This window comes from Alligator sinensis, unplaced genomic scaffold (assembly GCF_000455745.1).
Source record: "Alligator sinensis unplaced genomic scaffold, ASM45574v1 scaffold861_1, whole genome shotgun sequence".
In the NCBI taxonomy this organism is placed as follows: domain Eukaryota; kingdom Metazoa; phylum Chordata; order Crocodylia; family Alligatoridae; genus Alligator; species Alligator sinensis.
This window is the reverse complement of record NW_005842153.1, coordinates 75,725-90,246: the sequence shown is the minus strand read 5'-3', so window position 1 is coordinate 90,246 and position 14,522 is coordinate 75,725. Positions and strand designations below refer to the sequence as shown.

General features: G+C 42.8%; 1 protein-coding gene across 1 annotated transcript in view; it reads left to right on the top strand.

Annotated features, from left to right (window-relative positions):
- The window catches only part of CFI (complement factor I), a 30,616-nt gene extending 19,288 nt beyond the window's left edge, over window positions 1–11,328 (top strand). The window contains 6 exon segments of the mRNA XM_025206363.1: window positions 1,394–1,429; window positions 3,091–3,194; window positions 4,126–4,241; window positions 8,219–8,496; window positions 9,775–9,876; window positions 10,854–11,328. Of these exon segments, the coding sequence (XP_025062148.1) occupies window positions 1,394–1,429; window positions 3,091–3,194; window positions 4,126–4,241; window positions 8,219–8,496; window positions 9,775–9,876; window positions 10,854–11,071 (854 nt within the window). The 3' untranslated portion in view covers window positions 11,072–11,328.
- Window positions 11,329–14,522: the final 3,194 nt, after the last annotated feature.

Sequence of the window (14,522 nt, the reverse complement as noted above, 5' to 3'; positions counted from 1 at the left end):
CTGCTGGTGGCATCTGCTGCTGGTTGGCCCTCGCCACCCCCCACTGCCAACAGCACTGGTGGCGTCTGCAGGAGCTCCTGCTTACCGCTGCCACGCTCCTGCCATCACCACAGCGCTCACTCCTGCCACTGCCGTGCCCCTCCCCCCAGCCATCAGGGGCACTCATCATTCATGCCCCCACCCACTGCCCTCTTCAGAAGGTCTACACCTGAAAAAGTCTATGCCAGACCCCTCTCCATGAGATGGGGTATGCCATTCTTTCCTGTTATCCTCTTCTATCTTCCTGTAGTACCAGTACATTTCACTCAGTCCCATTTTAATACAGTCCTCGACTGTGAGGTCTGACTGTCAGTTTACGAGCAGGTTCCTGGCTTTCCACAGTGCAAACCTGAAGTAGGATATGAACTGGTCGAAGCAAGCTGTCGGGGTCCCTTGCTGTCTGGTCAGGTGCCCATAGAGAACCACTTCCCTGGTCCGGTTTCTAAAACCTGGTTGGTTGGGAACAGCCTGTTGGTTCAGGGTGCTCAAAAACACCGAGCAAATCTTTCCTTGCCCCAGCCCCACAAGTCCCCCTGCCAACAAAGCCCGCTCCACATGCACCCAGCCCTTCTCCCAACTTTTTCAGGATTTTGTTATCTCAGGATCTTTTCATCTTGTCATTAATGGTGTCATCTAGACTAAGGAATTTTTTTGAGTTCCTGAAAGCTTTATTAGATGGGTGCTAAAAACAGACAAGTTGGATTTATCCCTGAGTTGACTGTCCTGACTTTGACTTGCATCAAAACAGGCAAGGGGAGGGTAGGAGAAGGGGGAGAGAGGTGCATGGAGAGGGACAGTCTTACACATGCATCTTGCATGGCAGTTAATTGGAATTAATTCCAGTTTGGTGTGTGTGTTGGGGTGGGGGGAAGTGTTATCTCAGTGCTTCACATGTACTTAGGATGGGATAATGGGCTTGTATAGGATCCCAGAATAAAAGGTTTTGTCCAGGGAAACTCCAAAGTTTGGGAACTTATATAAAGCCTGGAGACTTTATATTGAAAGAGAACAGGATAAGAAAGGGAGGAAACTGTATTTATTATGTAGTTATTTATGTTCAGAAAAAAAAATTCTAATCTTGTTTAGTTGATTATATGACATATATCGGACGTAGGTCATGTGCTAATTACAGGTCACTTTTCAGTCAAAATGCCCGAACAGTGCCTAGTTTGTTTTGTGATACAACACCTCTAAGACCTAAGATGAAAAGTATTTCTATTAATGTTTGAAATGGTATGCTTTTATTCTTTAAGAACCTGCTGTTATTTTATATATAAATAGATGTTTAAATTGACAGGGTAAATTAAAATATTTGGAAATATCTGAGTACTAATATTTCATTCTCTTATTACAGCACAGGAAGTTATACCAAACTACAATGCAGATGAAGGTAAGTTTCCCTAGAGTGCAACGTTTTAGCTAGATACTACATATTAAGACAAACTTTACAAAGGAAACTTACATTTTTCAACTGAGCATTCACATTGCTTTAAAAAATAGACTAAATGCATGCAAGTGCAGGCAACAATAATTGATTGAATTATTTAGGTGATATGTTGTAAAATTAAAATCAAGTACAATTAATTGAATTCCCAATTATTTGGGCACTACAGGGCATATGCTCAGATGATTTAAACCAGGGGTGGACAAAATATAGTCCACAGCCGCCCCCTCAGTGCCCCAGCGCAGTTCTCACCGCGCTTCTGCCCGTGCCTACCAGCCAGGTGCTACTCTGCTCCTTTCGCCTCCAGTTTTGGTTTCCCCTCCTACTCCTGCCCCTGCTGTGCTGCTCCAGGTCAGGGGAGAGCTTCAGCTGGGCGACTCCTGCCTCAGAGCATGGGGCTCGAGCTCCAGCTCCCAGCTTCCTTCCACCTGCTCCACCCGCCCAGCACAATGAGCAGCCAGCTGCAGGCAGGTGGAGCAGGTGGTAGGCAGCTAGAGCCAAAACCCCACACACTGGGGCAGGAGCTGCCCAGGTAAAGCTTCCCTCCTGTCTATCCAGAGTGGCACAGCAGGGGCAGGAATGAGAGGGGGAGCCGCCATTGGAGGCAAGGGGAGCAGAACAGCCCCACCAGCTGCAGCCACTCTGGGAACAGCCCTGCCAGAAGCTGCACACTGGCCGGGGTCAGGGCTAGAAGGCGCAGACAGGAGGGCAGTGCAGGCTGTCCTGGGCAGAACACCATGGGGGCAGCTGTGGACCACATCGGAGCTCTGCTGCATGCACCCCATGCCTCCCTCTCCCTCCCTCCTTCCCTCTCCTTACCCCCCAGCTGGCTCCCAGGACCTAGTGCCCAGGCATCCCCCCACACATATGCCCCCTCCCACCCTCCACACAGGGTGGGGGCATTCAGGGAGTGGATCACAGCTCAGCCTGGGCCCCAGCCTTGAGCTGTCACTGCCCTGCAACATGGCTCCATGATCCTGGCCTTGCCCACCCCCAGACACTGCTCCCTGCCTGACCAAAACCCATAGAAAGTTTTGGTGAGTTGTTGTGGGAGGAGGTGGGGGGAAGGTGGTGCTGGCCCAGCCTACAACAGCTCATCAAAACTCCCTATGTGGTCCTTGGACCCAAATAATTACCCACCCCTGGTTTCAACTGTCTTTGTGTGACTAATGTCTGTGGTACAATGACAGTGTACACTGCTTATAGATTTGCCTCTGCTGATTTTGCGAAAAGGTGCAGGCAAATATAAACAGATTTGAGAGAATATGTTTAAAATTATTTGAATGAATGCTATAAGTGGGAAATTAAGCTAAACTAGGAATATAAAATATAGGAAGTTAAGCAACAGGTGATATAGCATACAAACACACAAAGTTGCTGGTCAAATTACCCTTTCCTGAACACAACAAACTAAGTATCTCACAGCTGTTGTATTTTCAAAATAATTTTTGATCAGTTAGTCAGCAGTTTCTCCTGGGCTGAAATTCATTCCTACAATTATGAAAGAACTGAGTGGCCATAGGAATCAAATTATATTTCAAAGGAGCGTTTTTGTGGAAACTAATTGATTATCCAAATGATATATTTTTTTTTCCTTTTTCTTATAGAACGGAGGGCAATCAAGACATTTTTACCTGAGTTAAAGTGTGGTATTACAAACCACACTGTAACTCGACGTAAGCGAATTGTAGGAGGAAATCCAGCTGCAAAGGTAAAGCCAATGTGACCTAGTTTATTAACAATTATAATTGATGTTGTTGTTTTTAGCTTTAGAGCACCTTGATGTAATAACAAAAGTGTTATCTTAAAGCATAATAAATGCAGACCTAATTGATACATACATTGATACATTTGCATGTTTAAACACAGATTAAATCAGCAAAAAGCAACTGCTAAGATTTCATTAAAAAATGTTAATCCTTAAATGGAAGTTGAGAGTGCAGTGTACTAAACTAACCCTAAAACTGTCTTCACAACTTACAATTTTAAAATGTATTTTCCCTTTAAAGACCAAACAACATAAAGGTACTAGCTGTGACATCAGAAAACCATAGAAAAATAGGGCTGGAAGGGATCTCAAGAGGTTGTCCCTGCTCTAGGCAGGATCATTTCTATCTAAACTATTTTAACTGGAATTACACAAATGTATTCTGCACAACAGTATAGGTTTTAAGCCTCAGCATTGTAAAGAAATGCAAAACTCATAACTATGCTACCATAGTTACATAATGGAGCACTATGGAACAAGGGCAACCTAAAGATAAACCAGAAAAATACTGGAACAAATCATTCAGAAAAATACTGACTGTTGTAGTTAGAAAGGGTGCTTTGTTTCTTGAGTACAATGATATATTTGATCTCACACAGATTCCACACCTGCTTTGGTAGATACAAATGACTTCTGGTAGTGAAGACATTATGTTGGGCAAAGTCATGGCAACTATTGTGTTGGAATTCACTTCCTCTGTTTTTGCAGAGTCTAGATTTACAGGTACTTCTTGGACTGCAGAAGTTGGGTTAGCGATAACCAGGGAAAAGAAGGGGGTGCAAAGGACTTTCTGCTACCTTTTATACAGTAAAAAATAAAGCAATCCTATATAATCCTCTGCATAATATGAACTATGCAGAATTTTTTTTAATAGGGTGAATTCCCTTGGCAAGTGGCAATTAAAGAAGAAGGTGGTACAGGTCCTTCAGTGTACTGTGGAGGGGTTTATATCGGTGGCTGTTGGATTTTAACTGCTGCACATTGCGTCAGGTAAGAAACAGTTTGGAAATTATATACTACTTGCAAGGTAACGTAACTGCTGGGGGGGACTGTGCTTCTCATCCACTTATTTGCTGACTCCTAGAAGCAAAAAATATTGAGCCACAGATGTCACTGAACCAAAAATGATTATAATGCAACACATGAAAGAACCCAAGCGGAGAATCAAAATGAGCATAAGTTCCCATGCTAAACTTCTAAATTTCTTATTAGCAACATTAGGTAGATCTTGGTCAGTACCATTGGACTATTCTGAGATCTGCTCTAGCTCTCTCAGGTTCGTATGGAACCTGCTTGCTTCTACCACATAGGATTTCCAAGTGGAATCCTTCAAAATGACTATTCTGCCTGTTTCTGCATGGAGATCCTGCAGGTAGAACAACGTACAAATTCACTTCAGTTTACTTTTCTCTACTCCAGGGGCAAACAGTTGCAGGGATTTGGGATTATTTTCCTGTTTGTTGTAAATTAGCATTATGGCAAAAGGGTTCATCTTACGGTTTATCCTAAAGGTGACCAACTCATCTTCAGTCCTTGTGGAAGGGAATTTTGCAGACAGTAGCCGACAGCTTGAGCACTTTGTCTTATACTAATCACAGTCGTAAAGCCACCATAATAGTCCCAGTTTTGTGGGGCTGCACGTTCTGTGTAGTACCTCTTTGTAGTACAGGTTTCCCTCGATTTTATGTGGGTCCTGTATATGCAAATTCACTCTTATGAAATTACTCTTTTTATACCCCAGATTCATTAGATGTGAGGTAAATTCACTCATGCAATTGGTTCCGGGGCTCCACTTGTCCCCACTCGCCCCAGCCCATGGGCTGTGCCATCCTGTGGAGCAGGCAGGTGGTGTAGGCTGCTTCCAGGGCCGCTGCAGCAGGGACTGGAGTGAGTGGGGAGAAGCGGAGGCCCAGAGCATGGTGAGACAAGTCTGTAGGAGGAGGGTCAGGGGGAAGACGCTCAGAGGGTGCTCCCCATTGTTCTCAAATGTGCTAAAGACCAAGATCACATAGCCTGTTCTCAAGCCTTGTGCACTGAATGGGGCCTGGAATCAGGTGCAGCACAGCTTGACATAGCTGTATTCCCAGGATGTAGTCAGTGTATGGCAGCAGCTGGTCTGAGCACAGCTCCCCAGTAGCTGAAAGCTGCACATGCACCATAGCCAAGGAGCAGAGGTCTGGGAGAAGCAATGGCACACCAGGATCATACATCTGCAAACATGGCCATGCTTAATGCCACACTCTGCATTCATGCTATGCCTCCACAGGACAGGGAGGTTCAGGTCCCCACCCTTTCCTTCCCCTCCTTTCCCAGGTCCAGCTGATTGCAGGCAGGGGAGCTCTCTCGCCCAGCCCCTGTATTTGTCTTGCTGAGCTCTGGGGATCCCTTGCCAATAAGTGTCCCTGTACCCCATCCGCACTCCAGCTGTGCCTGCACACCGTGGCTTCCCAGGGAAGCACAGATTTTGTTTACAACCCCTCCTCAGTCCTGGGGCAAACAGTGGAGTAACTCCATAGCCCTGTCAGAGAGGCTGCTGCCCTGGTTCAGCCTGACACTGCCTCCCCTGGGAAGGGTTTTCCCCAAACCTGCCCTGCCACCACTTCTCCCAGCCCTCCCCCCACCCCCCGGCTCTCCAGTTGTGGCATGTGTGCAGCTTCCAGCTGCTAGGGAGCTGTGCCAGGACCGAACATCTGCAAACTGGGTTGATGCTGCCACTTTTCTCTGCTCCCCTTTTTGGGTATAAGATTGAAGCATGCCACCAGTTTTAATCCAGAAAAGAATTGTGCCCCAGGTATCAAGAGTTTAGGATATACTGCTCCAATGAAAACATCCATGACTTCCCTGAGTAGTCTATTCCACTGCTATACTATCCTAAAAGTAAGGAATTTTTTTCTGGTACTCAATTGAATTCTACTTCACTGCAGCTTAAAGCCATTGTTCCACATTGCTGCCCTTTGCAGCAATGGAGAACAGTTGTTTTCTTCCATCTTTATGGCAAACTTTCAGATGTTTGAATCTCCTATCATGTCCTCGCTTAACTGCCTTTATTCCAAGCTAAACATGCTTGCTTCTCTCAACCTTTGCTAATAATGCTTGATTTCCAATTTCATAGATTTCATAGACGTTAGGGCTGGAAGGGACCTTGAAGATCATCAAGTCCAGCCCCCTGCCCCAGGGTCAGGAAGCTAGGGTCAAAGGATCCCAGAAAGATAAGCACCCAAACGTTTCTTGAATGAGTCCAGAGTAGGTGCCTGCACCACATCTGGAGGGAGTCTATTCTAGGTCTTGGGGGCTCAGACAGTAAAGAAATATTTTCTTATGTCCAGCCTAAAATGGTCTTGGAGGAGGTTATGATCATTGGTCCTTGTTTCTCCTTGGGGCACTCTGGTGAACAGATGTTCCCCCAGATCCTGATGCACACCCCTTATGTACTTATAAGCAGCCACCAGGTCTGCCCCCGAGCCTGCGCTTTTCCAGGCTGTGGAGTCCCATGGCTCTCAGCCTCTCTTTATAAGGCCTATTATCTTGCCCTCTGATCATGTGTGTGGCTCTCCTCTGGAGTCTCTCAAGCTTCTCAACATCTTTGAATTGTGGAGCCCAGAATTGGATGCAGTACTCCAGCTGTGGCCTCACCAAAGCCGAGTACAGAAGGAGGATAACATCCTGAGATTTACTTGAGAAGCATCTATAAATGCAAGCCAGGGTTTTGTTTGCTTTACCAGCTGCAACATTGCATTGGTGGCTCATGTTCATCTTGTGGTCAATCATGACCCCCAAGTCTCTTTCAGCAGTGGTGCTAGCAAGTGTAGCACTGCTGAGCCTATAAATATGTTGTGGGGGTTTTTTCCTGAGGTGGAGTACCTTGCATATATCGTTATTGAACATCATCAGGTTTGTATCCACCCACTTACTAAGTTTATCCAAGTCAGCCTGGATCACTAGCCTGTCCTCAGGTGTGGACACTATGCCCCAAAGTTTAGTGTCATCAGCGAACTTAGCCAGCGCGCTTCTGACACCAATGTCCACATCGTTGATAAAGATGTTAAAGAGAACCGGTCCAAGGACAGAGCCTTGGGGGACACCACTGGTCACAGAGCACCATAATGATTTGCTACCATCGACCACTACTCTCTGGGTTCGACCTCAGAGCCAATTTCCCAGCCATCGGACTGTGGTTTAGTCGAGGCCACAGTTGGCCAATTTTTCTATGAGGAGGTAATGGGACACCAGATCAAAGGCTGTTTTAAAGTCCAGATATGATGACAATCTCATCTCCAATTCCTTTATCATTTTTTGTCACACACCTCTGGACCCTCTCTAACTTCTCCACGTCCTTCTTAAAGCTTGGAGGCCAGAACTTCATACAATATTCTCGATGAGATCTAACTAGTGCCAACTAGAGTGGCAATATTATCTCCCATGTCTAATAGTCCGGCTGATGCAGCCCCAAATTACATTTGCTGTAATTTCTCAAGTCAAGTATCTCCATTTCTTTTTCCCCACTTGTAGACAATATAGGGGCCTTAATTTGTCAAAGTTTGACTTTACTGGACAGGAATAGCAGGAAGGCTGCCTAAGTCTTTGGTGTTGGGTAGAAGTAAAACCATACGTTTTTGAAGGAAAATCATTGGCAGCTCAGTGAACTGCTGAGCATGCAGAAAAGGGCATTGTGACCACCTTGCATGAGGAATAGTTAAAAGGAACCTCCTCTCTTGCTGTTCAGTGCTCTCCATAATATATTTTTGCTGTAAAAAATATTCTCCACATCAGATGAAGTGCCCAGTCGATCTGCACTGACATTTCAAGAAGCTCTGGACAACTTGGTTCAGAATAGGACAACTCTTTAATACATAATATTAATTCTTTCTGCAGAAATTCTGATACTCTGCAAAATGGCAGAGTTGGCTACAACTGAGAGCTTACATTTGTGTATTTATTGGCAAAATGTATTTCAATTTTCTTTCCAGAGCAACTCGAGTTCATCAATATAGAATATGGTCTGGCTTGCTGGACACAATACAGTATAATAGAGAAATAGATACCTTTAAGCTGAATAAAGTGATAATCCATGAAAAGTATAATGCTGGAACATATGAAAATGACATTGCTCTGCTGGAGATGAAAAGTATGGACAAAGGAAAACCATGCTCGTTAGCATACAGCACACCTGCCTGTGTCCCATGGTCAGAATATATGTTTAAACCTGGACATAGGTGCAAGATTTCTGGATGGGGACTAGAAAGAGGTATTTGATTGATAGTTTATTAATGTATTTTCTTTTTATTCACCTCATGGTAATACTCATAGGCTTCAGTCAGGATCCAAAATCTTGTATGCTGGGTACCTTGAAAACACTTAGCAAGAATTGTTCTGGTCCCCAAAAGCTAACAATCTAAAAACATTATAGATACATTTCAGGAAAGGGCTGGGAATGCAGGTAAAACATGTCCAAAGTGACCCTGGATACATCATGTTATATACATGTCTTTAAATGTCAGTAAAATAGGGTAATCCAGGTAGGAAGGAGGATTTTATTGTTGGAGAATAAAACGGGGGCAGGGGGGAGGTGTATGTAAAGGACAGAAGGCTGGGCAGCTGAGGGGCTGCAGTCAGGGGAGGGCAAAGACAAACAGAAAGTAACACTCTGATATACTGATATACACAGATTAATGGAGTACAGGCAGTCCTTGGACTTACAACACAATTGGTTCCTGAAAACCACCTCTTAAGTCAAAACGTTGTAACTTGGAATCAATTTTTTCATAAGAAACAATGTTACAAATTGGGGACTAGTTCCTAAACCAAGGCCCAACACCCTCCTTTCACCGAAAATGACCCAGAATTTTGTACTCATTCAATTATAGATGAGTAACATAGCTACATTAATGTATTTATATTGTAAATAGCAATCATATTGATTTGGAAGGACTTCTTTGAGGTGACTTTGCTGGATTTTTTGAAAGGCTCTTGGTTGGACTTTTTGAAGGGTTCTTGGCTGGAGTCTTCTCAGGAGTCCTGGCTGCAGGTTTTTCTGGAGACTTGTCTGCTTTCTTAAAGAAAGCGTCCAAGGAAGTTTGGACAGATGTTCTCCAGTGAGATGAGTGACACAGTGAACTTGTTCACTGGCGTGGCGTCGCATCAGATCAAGCGTTGTAAAGTTGAAACTGGCATTGTTAAGTTGAAACAGGGTGTCGATTTATAAACGTTGTAACTCGAAATGTTGTAAGTCTAGGACTGCCTGTATATGATATTTTTTATGGGTTAAAAGCTTGGACACATTTCACAGCAAAAGATCCTAAAGTGTCTGCATCATCCTATTTTTATTTTCCCTTAAAGTTAAATACGTTAAACTCTGTTCTGTCCTCAGAACTCAACCGCATAAAGGTGCAGAAGAAAGTGAATACATTGGTTCAGGTCATGTTAAGGAAAAGCAAATGTACAACTTCTGCTTTATATTAGAGTACGTTTAAAATGCATTTGCAATTTGACATATTACAGAGCTTTGTTCTTTCTCTTTTTTTAGACAGTGCCAAACAATTTGTCCTCAAATGGGGCTATATTGATATACTGTCAAATTGTACTGAAATCTACAAGGACCGTTTTTTTAAAGGAATGGAATGTGCAGGCAAGTATTAATTTCATTGCTATTTATTGTGTCACTATTAAATCTCTAATATCCATAGTCCTACGAGCTGATTTTCTTTTAGAGCTTGAACTACAATAAACTACATACCACAATAATATTCTCAGCCAAGTACCAAAATGTTCCTGATGAAGGATGCCTTGCATTTGAAAACTTGTCTAATTCTATCCCAACATGCAGTCGGTCCAATAAAAGATATCATCCTAAAAAAATGCTTGCCTCTCACAAGCTTACAAAACACGTTACAAATATGTATGCTGGGCAATTTTTTTAAAAAGTAGTTATCTTATGCTGAGCACAGAGAATAAACTCCTGCCATGGTTACAACAGGTTCCTCCCACACTAATTGAAACATTCTGCTAGAAAGTGTAAGGAAAAATGCGGTAAGAATGGAAGAGTGAAGCCCTATTATCAAGAGAATAGGTAAAGCTAGAAGCAATGCCCTAGCGTTATAGCAATATCTCTACATGATGGTATCTTCACATTCTTTGCCCTTGATCCATTCTTCACAAAGACTACATTCGCCTAATTAGAAACAATGGTACCTCTCTCAGTAGCAGACAGTCAGTTTCCTTAGATTACTTTTCAAAAAGAAATATAATATACAACAGAGCTGAATCCTGTGCTACTGCACAGGTATAACACCAGAATAACTTGGTTCAGCTAATGAGCATCAATCAAGTTACACTAATGCAAACGAAAAGATTTCTGCCATCTATAATTTTATAACTTAGCATCTGACAAAGTAGCCTACAAAAGCTCATGCCTCTTTGAACATGTTAGTTCATAAGGTGCCACTCTGCCCTGGTTTCTGCCTCACTTTAGACTAACAGGGCTAACTACCTCTCTCTCGGGAAAATAACGTTCTATAGTTCACACAGTAAGAACCCCCCCTTCTGCCTGCCAATAAATTCTCATGTTTTTTTTCCCTCTCTCTGTCGCTCTCTCTATTCCTTCAGGTACACATGATGGGTCCATTGACAGCTGTAAAGGTGATTCAGGAGGACCTCTGATCTGTTTTGATTCAAATAATGTGGCCTATGTGTGGGGTGTTGTGAGCTGGGGTGAAAACTGTGGAGTGGCTGGCTACCCTGGTGTTTACACAAAGGTGGCAAGTTATTTTGACTGGATTAGCCATCAGGTGGGGAGGGCCCTCATTTCTAAATATAACGTGTGAAGCTTTGGAAATTAAGTGCTCCATTGTTACCACCTACACACAAAAATGAAGATTCAGTTCTATGTTATGATCAGAAGTTGTCACGTAGTAACTCCTAAAACACATGTTTAATAAGCACATTGTGATAATGCAATTAGCCTCCTATAAATGTTGTGATTTGTGTGGAAATAGTGTTTTGTACTGCAATTAATTGCCTGCAAGATTCACTAAAAATGCATGCTTATTAGAAGGAAATTAAAATGTGTGATTCTTTGCAAGTGTTATCATGTCATACTGTGTCTGCATTGAGATTTCCTGTCAGTTTAAAATGAAAATCCACACTGAAAGTAAAGTGAGCACAAAGGCACCATTCAAACTTGGCAGAAATTATAGTGAGGAACGTGTGTCATGTCACACAGATGTTACAGAACTTGAGGGAATGCTCAAAGCCCTAAAACAACAGATTTTCAAAATAACCTGGTCCTACCACACCAAGTACAGAGGACTGAAGCCACATAAGGAAAGGATACCATCATCCACAAAGTAGGCTAGGGACTGATTCTGAACAATGAAATCAATGGGAGCTGTGCAATTGACTTCAGTAGGTACAGAATCAAATTAAAATTAGGGGTCAGTAACAAAAATGAAGCAGAGTACAGAGGTACTCAACTTCAATTCTGGTTCACCTTTAATCTGTGATGAAGCTACTCTGCTTTAATGACAGAGGGTACGTCTACATGAGACATTTACTGTGGATTAGACTAATTATCTCCACAGTAAACATCACACTTCTACATGTACACCCTTATTAGAATGGAGCAAACTAATTAACACTGCAGCAGGATAGTACTTGTAAATACAAGTACTATCCTGCAGCCAAGCGTTTTACTCTGCAGCAGCTCACCTATAGATGTTGACACGGCTGGGGCATAAGGGTGCTTCACTTTAGGGGCTGCCTGCTAGCTAGGTCTGCACTGGAGCACCCTCATGCCCCAGACAGCTCTTCTACAGCACACTGAGCCAGGGGGGAGCAGCCCTAGGCTGGTAGGCTGACCCCTGAGGCCCTCTGCCAATTGGGGCAGCTCCAACCCAACTCAATGCGCTGCAGTCCCTGGCACACATTCAAATGGCATGCACAGGAGCAATAAACTCTGGCATGATAAACTCCGGAGTTTATTGCTTTGCATTAATTGCACATGTAGACGCACCGAAAATCTTGCTCTAAACCAGACCAAAAGGAGAGGCAATAGGTACTGTGGCATGGATGCTGAAGGAAACTCCCTCCCGAGTAGAATATAGTTACATCTGAGAATAATTTGTAGAAAAAACTAAACATGTGCCTAGGACTGGAGCTATAAAAAGGGCTAATCAAAACAGAAGCCCACAGCAATCAGCATCTGTGTTCTGGTCAAACCAAGAAGACCAGAATTTACCTCTTGGGCTAGTGTTACTCTCATAACATTAAATTTCCAAATAACATCAGAACCAATTCAGCCAGGTTTTCAGAGCTTCTGAGGCTTAATTCTCCTGTTAAACAATGGTATAAGGTGGGTCCACATGACAGCATAGGATGGCACAGTTCTAATTTACAACTAACAGCAGTCTGGTTTAAATTGTATTTTATTTTTCATGGGTTTGCTCTTCTTCCTCTTCCACCACCTTTTATTTGTCAATGACTACTAATTAGAGAAAAGGATTACAGTTTGATGTGCTCTTCTGGAGCCCAAATCAGGAAAGCACCCCTTCTTAGCTAAGTGAGGTATTAGCACATGCTTAAATCCTGTATGGGAAGTGCTTCTATAGCAGGTTTGGAGAGAGCTCCCCCTTCTGTTTCTATTTAATTCAACCACTATCGGTCAGTTGTCATGTATGCCTCAGGGTGCTTTCTCAAAAGACGCTTTTTGCAATATATTTATATATATATTCCCACCCTATCCATTGGGCTCAAAGTGGATTATAATGGGAAAAAACTCACAGAGAAGATTCCCCAAACAATACTTTTACATGTTGTGGTCAAACAAACAAACCAACAAAAAACCCAAAACAAATCATAAACCTGATTCTTAGTCCCCTGGATTAGATATCTCTTCTGATATTATCCCACTCAAACTCAGCTATTTAAACTAAAAAAAAAAAAAAAAAATTCCCCAAACTCTAGAATTCCTGTTAATTTAGTGGGGCATGATTATTCTCAACAAAAGAGGATTGGGCTTTTCATAGTTACTAGCTCTTTTATCATATTGCCTTTATATCAGGGTGCTATCTTCTAGCCCTTTCTTACACAAGAGGTTCCCGTAACAGAAATAGGATGATTCAGAAATAGGATCAGTCTCTGTCACATTAGCAGTATCAAAAGAAATTACAAGCTAACATAAAAGAAATAAATATAACAATATTTGTATTACCTTCGCATATTCCAAATCAGCATGCTTTAAGAGATAAAAGTCCAAATCCTGCTGGCCATAGTCACACAGTTCCATTGATTTCAAGTAAATAAGGCAAGCACACTGATTTCAAGTAGACAAGTGCTAAATGTACTGGCTCCAGAGCTCCTGTTTGCTCAGGGAAGCAAGGAGAAACAAACAGATTAGTCCTAGGAAAGTTAAATTTACACATGTTGAAATGACTGGCCAGGCATATTACCACTCTGCAGGTGTAAAGCACTTGGGAGATCTTTTGCTACATGGGATTGTACGTTGGCTTATTCCAGTGGTTCTCAACCTTTTTAGACTTGGAGCAACCTTTGGAAAATGCCAAGTCTTTTCGTCTTCACTCTTCCCTTGCCTACAAAAAAAATAGAGCAGTTTTTCTATTCCAAAGGACTCAGAAAAACCACAATTATGGACTGCTGTTTGCAACTCTGGGTTTATCTTGTGAATCACGTTTGCACATCTAACAGCGTTAACATTGTGTGGAACCCCACCGCACCTTTGGAAAGCTCTTAAGGTAACCTAAGGTGCTGTGGCAACTTGGTTGAGAATCACTGCTTTACTCATTAGCACATGAACAACAGGACCCGTGTGATTAAAAAAGGGTGTGCTGTGATGTTAACATGGAAGCTGCCACCTCAGGACTAAGCTTTCTGCAATCTCTTGGCAGGCAAGGTTCTTTGAGTAGGTGTGATGTCTTTTATTAGACCAACTGAGTAGTTGGAAAAAAGTTCTTGGCAAGCTTTCAGGCCCAGTCACCCTTCTTCAGGCATAGAGAGTCTCTGGTGTTCTGAGACTCCAAGCAATGAGAGAACCTAATTTCCTGCCCACTCAAGCTAAAAATAGAGAACCAGTTTGATCTTGCAGGTACTCAGTTCCCCAGTTGTAAAATGTGGGATTAGGCCAGGGTAACCAAAACAGACACTGTATAACCATTTACAGACTAGGTTTAATGGCAGTTAAGTCAAACTAGCCCCTATTGTTTCAAGGCAAAGTGTGAATTAACATAATGCAGGACATGAGCTTGGCTTTCTGTAAGGCTA